Source organism: Lethenteron reissneri, chromosome 16 (assembly GCF_015708825.2).
Source record: "Lethenteron reissneri isolate LAM-NWPU_2019-01 chromosome 16, ASM1570882v1, whole genome shotgun sequence".
Taxonomy (NCBI): Eukaryota; Metazoa; Chordata; class Hyperoartia; order Petromyzontiformes; family Petromyzontidae; genus Lethenteron; species Lethenteron reissneri.
Window position 1 is genome coordinate 13986815 of NC_083794.1, and position 15103 is coordinate 14001917.

The window sequence follows — 15103 nt, forward strand, 5'->3', positions numbered from 1 at the left end:
AAAATTGGTACAACTTCTAAATGGAATCGGTACGCTGGACTTTTTAGTCGGTGTCCATTAGTTATTTACAAGTTTTTATTGGGGGAAAAAGTTATATTTAATCAACAATCACCAAAACTTACAATATCCTTTTTATTCGTGTAATTTCATGGAGGGGGGGACTTTTTAATCAATGTAGAGTACTTTTTATGCAGTGGATTCAGTTTGTATTTGAAAAACAAACAAAATGTATGGGTTATGTCACTTTATTTTTGTTAAATGTTACCACAAATTTGATCGTCATCTTTATTGTCATTTACATCAATACATAGCTCTCTTTTTGTTGAACGTGTACATTCATTTATTTGTAGTTTTATATATATAAAAAACAAAATGAATTATTTGGCCAATATTCACAAAAAAATGGAGGGACGCAATTGGAACACAAACTGCAGAATTACGTGAACCTGTTGAAGAAAAAGCGGGCTCATGGATAGCGAGCTGAAGAGGTGGTTCAGAGCAGGTTTGTGGGGGGGGGGGGGGGTGCTTTCACTAAACTGAACTTGACCATGAACGCTAATGTACCAATGTGCTTGAAGCAACTAATTGCATCGGTGCGTCGTGATCTGTCATGGCATGGTGCAGAAGCACCGTGCGCGATTAACACCAAACAGGGAACGCACGCTGGCAAGCCACAACAGAGTGATCGACAGGAACACGTGGACAAGATAAGATGCCTCTCACGAGGATGGCGTGATTCAAGGTGTTAAAAAATATAAGCGGGCTTGGCCAGGGCACGTCCTCACTTGAAGGGAATGAGGAGTAATCTTGGAGTGACAGCCACGGAAGGAAACGCGTCCCTGAGAAGGCGTCTAACAAGATGATTAAGTGAATTTGTCAGCTTGTGTGCAGGTGCTATGTAGATAATGGCTTGGGGTAGACCTTCCTCCAGCTGGGAATTGACCATGGCTGACGATTTACCAGTATATATTTTTTTAAGATTTACCGATCTTGGCATCGGTTCGAATGCACAGTGTTTTTTTTATTTTCTGAGGAAAAATGTGTTTGCGTAATTTCAGTATTTTTACGATTTATAATACTTTAAACGCGTGCATTTATCATTTACAGCTCTCAATTACTACAAGGAGAAAGTGTTCACGTTCACCAATAATGACGTAGAATAGCTCGTTTTTGTCACTTTCAGAGATAAAATACTTTAATATTTTGATTTCCTATCATTGTAAAGTACATTTTAGCGATTGCGCAGTTAATATTAATTTATTTAGAAAAAATGAAAGTTTTTTTTATCAGCATTCAGGAAGTCATTTTTGCAATTTTCTGAGGAAAAGTTTCGTCAAATTTCTATTTCATCGACGTAGTGTGCTTTTGACAGGGGATGTTCATTATTTATTCACGGTTCATATTTAAAAATAGATTTTACATCAATATCGATCCATATATTTTTCCTTCATTTTTTCTCGACGGAGACCTTTTCGCAATGTGTTTGTATTTATATTACAACTTTTTTTGGGGTCAAACTAAACATCCGCAAATGTATTAAAAATAAGATTAGTACTCTGGGTCTTTTGGTAAAGTCACAGATAGGGAAAAAATAATAAAATAATAAAATAATAAATCATTAAAATAGGTTTTACCCTCTGGCAAGAAAACAGGAGGTCTTAAGTATTTCAAGCACCAAATATATGTATTTTGCAAGGAATCAACTCTGCATTAATCACACGTACTAGTGGTGAACATTCAAACAAACATACTCTGATAATATTTGCATTGTCTTTGAAACTGATCCTCATATATAACTTTTGACATTCACCAACACTTTCTGAAGACACCACGGCTGAATTTACTGCATATTCATAAAACAGTTAAATTAATTAACGAAAAATTGTTCATAAAATTAAACCAATACATGTGCCATTTTTGGCAAACATTGCCGTAAGAATTTACCCCCTAATTTTTCCAACTAAAACTATAATTTCCTTACATTGCCTGCTTACACATTCAGGATATAATATGCATTTGTTACTGGTTTCTAGAAAAGCAATACTTTTTTGTGCAAATTTGTTTCCAACTTTAATATTTTCCCTTCATCGTAAAACTACATTTGTCGCAATTTTTTTCCATCTGATTGTTAATTATTTCCAATAATTAGATTCAGCACGTACACATTTTGAAAAGTTTGTAACAAAAAGAAAATAACATTTTGGGTCAGTTTTAACCCAAAACGAAACATTGTTATTTTTCTGCATGTTTAACATTTGCTCTCAAATTTTGAAGTTTATATTATTTACTAGATTTAGGCAAGTATACATTAATGATATTTTAGAAATATTTTTTATGTCTTGGTCAAGTATGGTAATTTTATTCCTATTTTTGGTTTTGTACAATTTTTGTTGTACCAGTATTGCATATTGCTGTCTGCACAACATCAATTGATTACAATTTTATCATAGAATAAAATCTAGTCTACATTTCTTGGGTTTAATCCCCCCCCTATAATGTTTAATATAATTAATTAACGTAATTTGTCTCTTTCTCCTACATTGAATAATTTTGCGCATGTATGCAATCCAGTGTCAAACTTTTCACAACGTAGTTTTTTTATTGAATAAAGCGCGGTCCCGTTACAGTGCGCCACCAAAACTCTTCCACAAACTTTGAGTACTTCCAAAAGAGACTTGGGGTTCATGGAGACAGAGTGGGAGGGGGGGCACACACGTGACCCCGTGCTGTTGTCTGTAGCTATTACTCGTTCGTCTGTGGCCAGGTGACCACAACCCTCGTGGTCCCGCGGTCAGGTCTACGCATCGGGCAACCCTCAGTCACAATTTCACCATCACCCGAGCAACACACACGCGGGGTTACCACGTCAAAGGTAGTTCTATGTCATTTCGAAAATATGGCTGATATATGCAATCAATTCAGAATATGAATGCACCGTCACCCACCATCTCGGCGGGGATGAAAACATCAGTTCGTCAGAGTGTACACCTTGCACCGTGGTATTTCATGAGCATTTTTCATAAAGGAGCGTGAGACAATAATGTACATCGATTGACAAACAATGCCCAAGGAAAAAAGCACTTCATGACTTGTACTCACGATTGCCGACATCTTTAAAGTGTCTGAAACATGCCTCTGAAATCATAGAAACTGCCCAACCAAAAAGTCACAAGCATCCACTTCAGGCTTTGCAGAAAAACAATGTATTCTACTGTGAAATGACTCACAGGAGTCGGTTGATGAGGTGCCACCCATCAAAAAAAAGTTTAATTTAGAGTAAGGTTTGTACAATTCTGTGCATGTATTTGTCAAAACGTTGGCCCAGCTTTTGGCTTCATCATGAATCAATGGCGCATTCCTCGTTACACAAAACTGGAAAATCCATTTTCTTCCTTAGCATGTAAATATAAAATCTAAATACTTACGGTATGTGGGAAAAAACATCCAAAATCTTGTTCATAGACAAGTTCTGGCCTTGACCGTCTTCTTCCGTCATGACAAATCTCACATTGCCACCTGTTTATAAAACGCATTTCAAATATATATACATATGTATACCATAAAACATACCACCACTGCAAGTAGCTATTGTAAGGAAAATTGTCAGCTCACAACTCCTGGAATTGTAACAATTGTTGAGCCGACGAGCATTGATCGCTGATTCGGCACTCGCACCGAGTTCCCGGCGAGGGCTTCCCAGCGGTGTGACAGGCATCCCCGCACTCTCTATCGCTCCTGACATTTCCAGGGGTCAGACTCGCTCCTCCCTCTCATCTCCCCAGAGATCAGACTCGCTCCTGCCTCTCATCTCCCCAGGGGTCAGACTCGCTCCTCACGCTCATCTCCCCAGGGGTCAGACTCGCTCCTCCCTCTCATCTCCCCAGGGGTCAGACTCGCTCCTCCCTCTCATCTCCCCAGAGATCAGACTCGCTCCTCCCTCTCATCTCCCCAGGGGTCAGACTCGCTCCTCCCTCTCATCTCCCCAGAGATCAGACTCGCTCCTCCCTCTCATCTCTCCAGGGGTCAGACTCGCTCCTCCCTCTCATCTCCCCAGGGGTCAGGCTCCTCCCTCTCATCTCCCCAGGGGTCAGGCTCCTCCCTATCATCTCCCCAGGGGTCAGACTCACTCCTCCCTCTCATCTCCCCAGGGGTCAGACTCACTCCTCCCTCTCATCTCCCCAGGGGTCAGACTCGCTCCTCCCTCTCATCTCCCCAGGGGTCAGACTCGCTCCTCCCTCTCATCTCCCCAGGGGTCAAACTCGCTCCTCCCTCTCATCTCCCCGGGGGTCAGACTCGCTCCTCCTTCTCATCTCCTCGGGGGTCAGACTCGCTCCTCCCTCTCATCCGCGGGTCTGAGCAGCCGCTGGATAACGGACGTCGTGTTCCCAGTGAGAGGCGTCCTTGTAGCAGCGGCCGCCGGGGCGGCGGGCGGTCGACCGATCTGCTCGCTCGCGGAGGCCCTCTGGCGCAGCGAGTCCGGGCCGCGGATCACGCTGGGCACGAGCAGGCGGCGCAGCGCCGGGTAGGCGTCGGGGCCCACGGAGGCCGGGTGCCGGTCCGCGGCCGACTCGACGGCCTCCGAGGAACGGTCCGGGCGAGCGAGGACGCCGGCGAGGATGCTGGCGAGGACGGGCGAGGGCGGCGGTGGAGGCATCGGTGGCGACGGCGGCAGGGCAGGCAGGACCGATCGTCCGTCGGCGCTCGCGATGGTCCTGGGCCGCGGTCGGCTCGGAGGGAGGGCGCGCATCACCACGGGCACGTGCACCGACCCCACGGCCCTGCGGTCAGCGAGCAGGAAGCGCCGGTGTGTCACTCAACCAGCTGCGACGTAGCGCCGATGAAAACATGAATTGTAAATTTGCCCACAATTGTATGTTCGTTGCGCTAATGGCGATGCATCACAAGACGAAGTGCCACAGCGCAATCCCCCCCCCCCCCCCGGTGTTAGAGTATAGCTCGTGGAAGTGGTTATCATAGAACTACTTCTGGTGTATCTTCAACCAAACTCACCACCCAGCCAAACTCCACACTCAGCCAACCAAACTCCACACCCAGCCAACCAAACTCACCACCCAGCCAACCAAACTCCACACCCAGCCAACCAAACTCACCACCCAGCCAACCAAACTCCACACCCAGCCAACCAAACTCCACACCCAGCCAACCAAACTCACCACCCAGCCAAACTCCACACTCAGCCAACCAAACTCCACACCCAGCCAACCAAACTCACCACCCAGCCAACCAAACTCCACACCCAGCCAACCAAACTCACCACCCAGCCAACCAAACTCCACACCCAGCCAACCAAACTCCACACCCAGCCAACCAAACTCCACACCCAGCCAACCAAACTCACCACCCAGCCAACCAAACTCCACACCCAGCCAACCAAACTCACCACCCAGCCAACCAAACTCCACACCCAACCAACCAAACTCCACACCCAACCAACCAAACTCACCACCCAGCCAACCAAACTCACCACCCAGCCAACCAAACTCCACACCCAGCCAACCAAACTCACCACCCAGCCAACCAAACTCCCACCCAGCCAACCAAACTCCACACCCAGCCAACCAAACTCACCACCCAGCCAACCAAACTCCACACCCAACCAACCAAACTCCACACCCAGCCAACCAAACTCCCACCCAAGCCAACCAAACTCCACACCCAGCCAACCAAACTCCACACCCAGCCAACCAAACTCCACACCCAGCCAACCAAACTCCACACCCAGCCAACCAAACTCACCACCCACCAACCAAACTCCACACCCAGCCAACCAAACTCCACACCCACCAACCAAACTCCACACCCAGCCAACCAAACTCCACACCCAGCCAACCAAACTCACCACCCAGCCAACCAAACTCCACACCCAGCCAACCAAACTCCACACCCAGCCAACCAACTCCACACCCAACCAACCAACTCCACACCCAGCCAACCAAACTCCACACCCAGCCAACCAAACTCCACACCCAGCCAACCAAACTCCACACCCAGCCAACCAAACTCCACACCCAGCCAACCAAACTCACCACCCAGCCAACCAAACTCCACACCCAGCCAACCAAACTCCACACCCAGCCAACCAAACTCACCACCCAGCCAACCAAACTCCACACCCAACCAACCAAACTCACCACCCAGCCAACCAAACTCCACACCCAGCCAACCAAACTCCACACCCAGCCAACCAAACTCCACACCCAGCCAACCAAACTCCACACCCAGCCAACCAAACTCCACACCCAGCCAACCAAACTCCACACCCAGCCAACCAAACTCCACACCCAGCCAACCAAACTCCACACCCAACCAACCAAACTCACCACCCAGCCAACCAAACTCCACACCCAGCCAACCAAACTCCCCACCCAGCCAACCAAACTCCACACCCAGCCAACCAAACTCCACACCCAGCCAACCAAACTCCACACCCAACCAACCAAACTCCACACCCAGCCAACCAAACTCCACACCCAGCCAACCAAACTCCACACCCAACCAACCAAACTCCACACCCAGCCAACCAAACTCCACACCCAGCCAACCAAACTCCACACCCAGCCAACCAAACTCCACACCCAACCAACCAAACTCCACACCCAGCCAACCAAACTCCACACCCAGCCAACCAAACTCCACACCCAACCAACCAAACTCCACACCCAGCCAACCAAACTCCACACCCAGCCAACCAAACTCCACACCCAACCAACCAAACTCCACACCCAGCCAACCAAACTCCACACCCAGCCAACCAAACTCCACACCCAGCCAACCAAACTCACCACCCAGCCAACCAAACTCCACACCCAGCCAACCAAACTCCACACCCAACCAACCAAACTCCACACCCAGCCAACCAAACTCCACACCCAGCCAACCAAACTCCACACCCAGCCAACCAAACTCACCACCCAGCCAACCAAACTCCACACCCAGCCAACCAAACTCCACACCCAGCCAACCAAACTCACCACCCAGCCAACCAAACTCCACACCCAGCCAACCAAACTCCACACCCAGCCAACCAAACTCCACACCCAACCAACCAAACTCCACACCCAGCCAACCAAACTCCACACCCAGCCAACCAAACTCCACACCCAGCCAACCAAACTCCACCACCCAGCCAACCAAACTCCACACCCAGCCAACCAAACTCCACACCCAGCCAACCAAACTCCACACCCAGCCAACCAAACTCACCACCCAGCCAACCAAACTCCACACCCAGCCAACCAAACTCCACACCCAACCAACCAAACTCCACACCCAGCCAACCAAACTCCACACCCAGCCAACCAAACTCCACACCCAGCCAACCAAACTCACCACCCAGCCAACCAAACTCCACACCCCAGCCAACCAACTCCACACCAGCCACCAAACTCCACACCAGCCAACCAAACTCCACACCCAGCCAACCAAACTCCACACCAAGCCAACCAAACTCCACACCCAGCCAACCAAACTCCACACCCAGCCAACCAAACTCACCACCCGCCAACCAAACTCCACACCCAGCCAACCAAACTCCACACCCAGCCAACCAAACTCACCACACCCAGCCAACCAAACTCCACACCCAGCCAACCAAACTCCACAACCCAGCCAACCAAACTCCACACCCAGAGCCAACCAAACTCCACACCCAGCAACCAAAACTCCACACCCAGCCAACCAAACTCCACACCCAGCCAACCAAACTCCACACCCAGCCAACCAAACTCCACACCAGCCAACCCAACTCACCACCCAGCCAACCAAACTCCACACCCAGCCAACCAAACTCCACACCCAGCCAACCAAACTCACCACCCAGCCAACCAAACTCCACACCCAGCCAACCAAACTCCACACCCAGCCAACCAAACTCACCACCCAGCCAACCAAACTCCACACCCAGCCAACCAAACTCCACACCCAACCCAACAAACTGACAACCAAAACCCACGGCACCTCACAGCGCCTGGGATAACACAAGAAGGAAATTATGTTATTACAAAAAAAACGGAGTTATTTACTACTTCACATATTTCCAGTCGCAGCCAACACTAATAATTTTTAGTTCCTATGTTGTGATGTAAATTGGAGACATTGGCGGCAAATACTGTTGACAAAGATGCAGACTACTTTGGCTGGGTCTAATTTAAACGAATGGGAGGCCAACAAATAGCAATCACTGCTTAGTGGCATTGCACTGCCACGTGCGAGGAGAAGTGTGGTATGAAAAGGTGACTAGGAGCAGAGGCCATCCACGCAAGATTGATGACATCATTTCATGTTTATAGATCTAAATAAAATGGGGAGTGATGGCATAAAGGAGGATTTAAACGAGAAAAACGTGCATCTGAACATTCAGAAAATTAAGAGCACTGGTCTACAGCGAGCAATAGCCATGACCAGATACGTTTCGAGTTTCAAGTTTGTTTTATTTTGTTTAACCAGGCATGAACTCAAGAGACAAGGATGAGTCTCATTTGCAAGGAGTGACCTGGGGTCAGAGAAAAGAAGGCGTCAGAGACGTTCCTCCAGCCACATCGCCAGCCGCCCTGCCATGAATGACTGCCGAGCCGGGAGACGCGGAGAGGGGGGAGACTCATCTCTGTAGGATGCAGCGCAGGGCTCCTCTAAGCCCGCATCGGACACTGTACCCGGGCGCATTCCGCAATTCCGGTTGCAGCGGGGAGCGACCTGAGTGGCTCAACGCAACCCAGCCGTTCCGGCAGGTGCGGCCTTCGGATGCAGAGGCGAGGGCGGGGTGAGAAATAACACCAGGGGCATCCACCCCACCCACCGATCCAAAGACAAAGATCCCCCTTATAGCCAAAACAGACCGTTGGGGCTGTTAGCAAGTAGCACCAATGAAGGCCGGCACGGCACAGCATGCCCAGCCGCCTTTGCCTCCCCAATTCCAATGTTTAGACATCGCACCAGGTACTCATTTGAGGCTGAGTCGACCTATCGGAAGGCCCAGGACCGATGATTTAGATAATTGTCACCGGTGCTGGCCGCGAGCGGGTCGCAGTCTTCGTGGCTCAGCGCGCTAATTGTTGCACTACCGCTCCCCGCCCACCCACCAACCCACCAACCCTCCCCACCCACCCACTCACCAAACCACCAACCAACCAACCCACTCACCCACCAACCCTCCCCGCCCACCAACACACCAATCCACCAACTCACCAACCCACCAACCCACCAACCCTCCCCGCCCACCCACCCACCCGTTGCCACCGCCCGTGGCACATGTCACGAGTCACGCAGTGCTAGACAGCCACGCTTGTTTAAAGCCTTGCATTTAGGGTAACAAAGGTCAAAATAGTTTGGTTCTGATGTGATTGTGTAAATGTGAAGCAGCTCTCATCTCTTGTTTACAGTCCTAAGCAAAATAGTGGACATTCCACATTCCGATGGCGGGGGCTACGTTATAGGTAGTGCAGACAAATTAATTGCTGTATTGTGCTTTTATGTTCTCGATTTCACCAATCCAAACTGACCGGTGTGGTGAAGTACGGTCAAATAACTCCAAAGACTTCGGCCGGCATGGAGAGGCCCTCATCCAGCAGTGGATTGACTAAAGGGCTGCACGCGCACGCAGCAGGGGGAGAGTCCAACAGGACAACCGGCTTCACACGAAGCGGTTCTCTAGGGGAGCGTGAAGGGCCCAGTTAACCCCGGACGCTCTCGCCACGGCCGCCACCTCACCCGGCTTTTTGCAGCCAAAGCGCAGAAAGCAAAATGAAGCGCTCGGCGGTGAACAAATCTCCCCTCGCTTCGCTTGGACAGCCCGGCGAGCGCCCACGGCGGCGACCCCCGTCCCCCTCCCCGCCACTGGGCCGCGGTCAAGGAGTCGCGCGAACAACTCAAAATTCCGTCGAGCAGATGAGCACGAGCGTCCGTATCCCTCACCTGCTCTCGGCAGCTACGGTGGGTTCCGGGCCGCCGATGCGGTCTGTGCCGACGCTCGCACGTCGCCTGTCAAAAGGCGACCCGTCTCCCGGACGAAGCGGTCCGCGACCGCCCAAATCGGCCGCCACTTCTCTGTCCCCCGCGGCGGGGGAGTGCGGCGGGGTTGTGTCGGGGCTGCTGGGCGCCTCGGTCGAGCCGTTGGTGTCGTTGTCCCCATTTCTCCGGTGGTCTCTGGGCATCTCCTTGAACTGGTAGACAAGCCGCTGCCCCTCCACCTTAGCCAGGATACCGCGCTGGTAGTAGTACCTGTCGGATGACAGGGGAGGCCGGTGCAGAGAGCGGACCTTGAAGGATGCCTCGCAACGACTGCGGGATCTAGCAGAAGGAAGGAAGTGATGGCAAGGTGCAGTGGCATCGAGGGGATTTGGCCACGATGACCCCGTGGCCCCGAGCCGGCCGCACGCGCTAATAAATGAAATCCAACATCTTCCGCGTGTGATGATAAACTCGTACAGGTAGTCGGCAAACACATACAAGTAATCACAAAAAGGCTATTCCCAGACAATGAAAAACAAAACTGTGACCATCATGAGGCCTCCTTTGCCAGTACCAAAATATACTAATAGGAGTTTTTCCCCTTTTTTCTGGCAACAGTAAAACTGTGACCGTCGAATCGGTCCTTCCAGGCCGTTACCGCAGCGCTCTTCCCATCGTCTCGTAGTTCATGTCGGGCTTGTTCTTGTGGCACCCCCACAACTTGGACACCGCTTTCGAGTCCACTAGCTTGAAGATCCCCTTGTCGCGCTCGGTCCACTTGATGTAGCGGGGACACGTGTTGCTGTCGTGCAGCAGGCCCAGCAGGAACTCCCACAGGTACGGGCCTGCAAAGAGACGCGCGGGGCCACCGGGGACGGGGGTTGGGGGCAATGCCACAACTTCAGACGCAACATTTCAGGCCCTTTTGAAGACGTGAGTAATCGTTCACGCAATCTTGACATGGCATTTGCTTGGGCATAGTTCATAAATCGATTACCACCGTTATACAGATAGAAATGATGATTCCACCTTTCTTGGTAAGGGAGAAGTTATCATAAAATACCGCGGTGTCAGATGTACCCGAATAAAAAAAAAATAATATCCACGCTGGGTAGGCTGATGGCTAATTCAGTTTCATGCGTGCCAACCGCTGACCTGCCATACACCGATAAAACTACCTTGCAAGAAAAGTTTGACTGTGAGGTTGCCTAACTGCCGATGGAGATATGCGATGTGTAGACTGGTCACCGCCACTTCGCTGCTCGACGCCGCACGATCGGAGAGCTTCGTCGCGCAATGTGGAAGGTCACTCATCTACCCCTGCTGCCCGTGGTCTGGCACAAAGGACAGCCATCCATGCTGCCGACTCCCTGCCCCTGTTAAAGTTCAGGTTGGAGAACTTCCTTCCCCCCCCCCCCCCCCTCTGTCTATACGCGACTGCCTCGATCGATAACGATAATATGGCTACCGTTTCTGTACAGCGTCGTGAGGAACAGTCGCAATCAGACGCCGCTATCTAAATCAAAATTACACCGTGTTTTACTACCCTGGTGAGCCACCCGGCCCCCTCTCCTGAATGAAATATTTGTTTTACCTTTCCCTTCCCGTGCCTTCTTCTTTATCTTCCCGTCCGGACACTCGGGCAGTAAACCTTCCGCATTCTTGGGCCGCCGACCTGAACGATGCGCACAAACCGTTCGCATGATGATCGCCCAACCGCCCGTGTCGAGTCAAAGAGATCGTGGTCATAGGTCCTTATCAAGTACAGCAGGTGTCTCATTCCCGTCGCACATTCAGAAGCCCACATTGGCGCTCGCAGCGATTGAATCTTTCGCAGCGGCACAGTCTCTACGAGCCCGCACAATCCAGTGTTCCACAGGCACCGATGATCTCCTTTCATTTGTAAATAAAGCCCCCCGCACATCGCACGCCCCTGATGGTAAGTAATCTGCATCTTGTGGGGGAGCGGGGGGGCGATTGAGAAGCAATGGGTTATTGTGGCCACAGCGACGCTGGCAAGCAGCATGCGGCTCCTGGAGAGTTCAAGTGCGGCTCTTGATGGAGACGCAGCCGAATGTTTAACTTTTCGACCTTAGCTCTCCTCGCAACAGGGACACCGTGGAGCAGCCCGGGGCACTTGCCCGTGACGGCAGAGCGAGATACGAGGACTCCCGCGGCGCTCACGCAGATATATCCGTTCAAGGCTCCACAGACGACGAGCGCGTGAGCGAACCGGCTGGGAGTCCACCCCGTGTGTTCCCCGAGACCCTCGGACATACGAAGGCTTTGGTATGCAGCTCATAGGGGTCAGGAAGTTCGGCCAGCCCCTTGGCAATAGCAAGGATTACCTCGCCTCTTCGTGGCCGGGCTGGGCTTGGACGAGGCAGAGGCGTGAGAGCCGAGGGGGGCGTCTACCCAGAGTGCAGTGCCGTCGTGCTCGGGGCCGGTGGCGCAGGGCGACACGAACGCACAGCGCACTGTGGGAAACACACACACACAGAGGGGACACAAACACACACACAGAGGGGACACACGCACACACACAGAGGGCGCACACACACACACACAGCGGGGACACACGCACACACACAGAGGGGACACACGCACACACACAGCGGGGACACACACACAGAGGGGACACACACACACAGAGGGGACACACACACAGAGGGGACACACACATGCACCAGTGACCACGGCAGCACTGACGAGGCTCTTTGAGATCATTATCCCAGCACCTCCGATTAGCACGGTTGGCTACGTACGGTGCGAAAGAAGTTCAACGTACGTACATTTCCAGAGGACAGTCTAGAAAGCCAGAGAGGCGAGCTGAGGACTGAGCTGGAGTCCAGAATACACCGATGTTAAATCTTATCTTGTGACAAGAGCTGCCAGCGTAGACAAGTTTTATCCAGCTTAAATCATTCGTTTCCATCTTATATATAAATACTTTTCATAGAACCACACCTGCACGGCTGGTATCGAGACACCAGAAGGGCAGCATGACATTAACAATGAAACCAAACGCACGGGCTGCATTATAATCTACAAAACATCGCAATGGGTATCAACAACGTACAGTACACGACCTAAAGATAGATCACTGAAGGCATCGGGGTAGCACGGAGTACCTGAGGTACCAGGGATCTTACTTCACCTGAAGAGAGTCACGTGACTCCAATAGTCCTTTGTTTTTCTATAAAATGGTGAATGTTCAACTACAAAACAATCCTAAACAAATCTATTACCTGGCCATATCAATATATATGTTTGATATCTCAGATTGTCCTCTTTTTATTTACTGTATATATGTGTAATTTATATATATTACTTTATATCGGCGTGTTTTTACTGCTGCAATTCATCATTCGAGGTCACATCACAAAAGCCACTGAACTAGATTTTAATCAATGCCTACGACAAAATCAAAGGTTCAATTGACACGCCTTCCAAAGCCCTTTTCCCTTCGATTCAGCAAAAAAATGTTCACCAAACCATTTTTATTCATGTGCGCACGCAATATAAACCTACGCAGGCCCGTAAGCAGCTGACTCGGCAAACGACTTAGATTGTCTGTTTATTGCCAGGCCAGTAACTCCCTAGCTCGGAGGCAGAGACACACCTAGCAATGCATTGCAACACCAGTGTACATCCTGCGGGTATGGAAAGGGCACAGTCTTAGAGTGTTCAGTCAGTGCAACTGCACTTGTGGTTCATGGGCTAGAGGAGGCCCAGGGCCCATGTAGTACAGACATGCGTGTCACTCTCCTCTATGTAGGCCTATGGGTCTCTACGTAAGGTGTGGTAACCTACGGGCCTCTATCGTTGATGTGGATTTGTGTGCCTATTTGTTTAACCAGGTGAGAACTGAAATACCAATGTGTTTAATTTGTGACCTGGGACATCAGTTCGCCAGTAGGGGGGCGATGATGGCTGTGCGCGATACCAATTTAGTAATTTGCGAGTGTTTTTATAATTTTTGCAAATTTGAACGATGACATTGGCACACGATGGCCCACGCTTGCGAACGACGTCACAGGTTTCTTTAACGTCCACTTTGAAGCAGACGGCGTGTAGCAGTGTGGTGATTACACCCGCAGTATGAATCAGGGTGGCCACTGAACCTCTGCAACAAGCGACAAACGAGCTACCACTGTGCCGTTTCACCGCCCGATGACGTTTATCAAGTGTTCAGGAGGCAACTGCACCAGGGCAACACTGGATGGAGGGCCCTAGGTGCCCAGCTGTGTATGCAAAGAGGTGGAAAGAGGAGAAGGGGACTCCATTTCAATTCTTGCTCTAGTGCGCCCATGCCAGCCGCTCCATGCCACCGAGAGGGCGCCCTCGTGTTGCCACGCAACGTCTCGGGGGGGCCGCTCCATCTTCTCTGAAGTCCCGTGTTCGTGCCAGGTGACCCTTGCTGACCTGGCCTGATAGCAGCAGTTCGTCAAAGCCTCGACGACTTCCCGGAGGCGGTGTCAATCGTAACCCGCATCACCGCCGCGAGGAGGATTAACATCTGCGGAGGCTTCACTTCCGCGGTGCCAATGCGGGATGTCAGTGCGGGGCTTTGGTAAGCAAGTGTCACTTTGCAAGGGAGTCAACGAGTGGAGGGACTCGCCTCTACCATGAGAGTGTGGAGTGTCTACCACAAGCTTATGGCCACAAACGCAAATCGGCAGTGCTTCAAACCTCATTTGACTCTTGTCGATTCGTGGTTCGCACATTTTACCCAACGCTTTGGAAGCACGGCTATTGCGAAATCCCTAACAGATTCTGGGCTAAGAGATGCTGCCTAGGAGATCGCAGTTCAGCAAATGGAGTTGTGCACCCATATGTGTTGTTGTTGGAGTGTAGTTCTTGCTGTATGCTGGGTGCGTTTATTCCCAGTACTGTAATTCAGTTCCCCTACCCGAGCAAAAAACACTCAATAAAATAGAATTTGGCCAAACACCTCAATATTCGACAGCTCAATAAGCCTCTCCTAGATATATAATAATATTAATTAGTATTATTGATGTCAAATAACTACACAAATGGGAAAACATTCTTCGGGGCACTCAAGCAAATCAGAATCTTTATTTAGACTGCAGGAAAGATCAACATCGGCCGGAGTTGAATCGGTGCTTTCCGTAAC

General features: G+C 50.6%; 1 protein-coding gene across 1 annotated transcript in view; it reads right to left on the bottom strand.

The window, feature by feature from the left end:
• Window positions 1–229: 229 nt before the first annotated feature.
• Window positions 230–15103, bottom strand: part of LOC133343032 (ETS-related transcription factor Elf-2-like) — a 29762-nt gene continuing 14888 nt past the window's right edge. Inside the window, exons 4-8 of the mRNA XM_061552472.1 lie at window positions 12315–12443; window positions 11561–11641; window positions 10625–10811; window positions 9931–10236; window positions 230–4778 (exon numbers count right to left, since the gene is read on the bottom strand). Coding sequence (XP_061408456.1) covers window positions 4322–4778; window positions 9931–10236; window positions 10625–10811; window positions 11561–11641; window positions 12315–12443 — 1160 coding nt within the window. The 3' untranslated portion in view covers window positions 230–4321. The remainder of the gene's footprint in view (window positions 4779–9930; window positions 10237–10624; window positions 10812–11560; window positions 11642–12314; window positions 12444–15103) is intronic.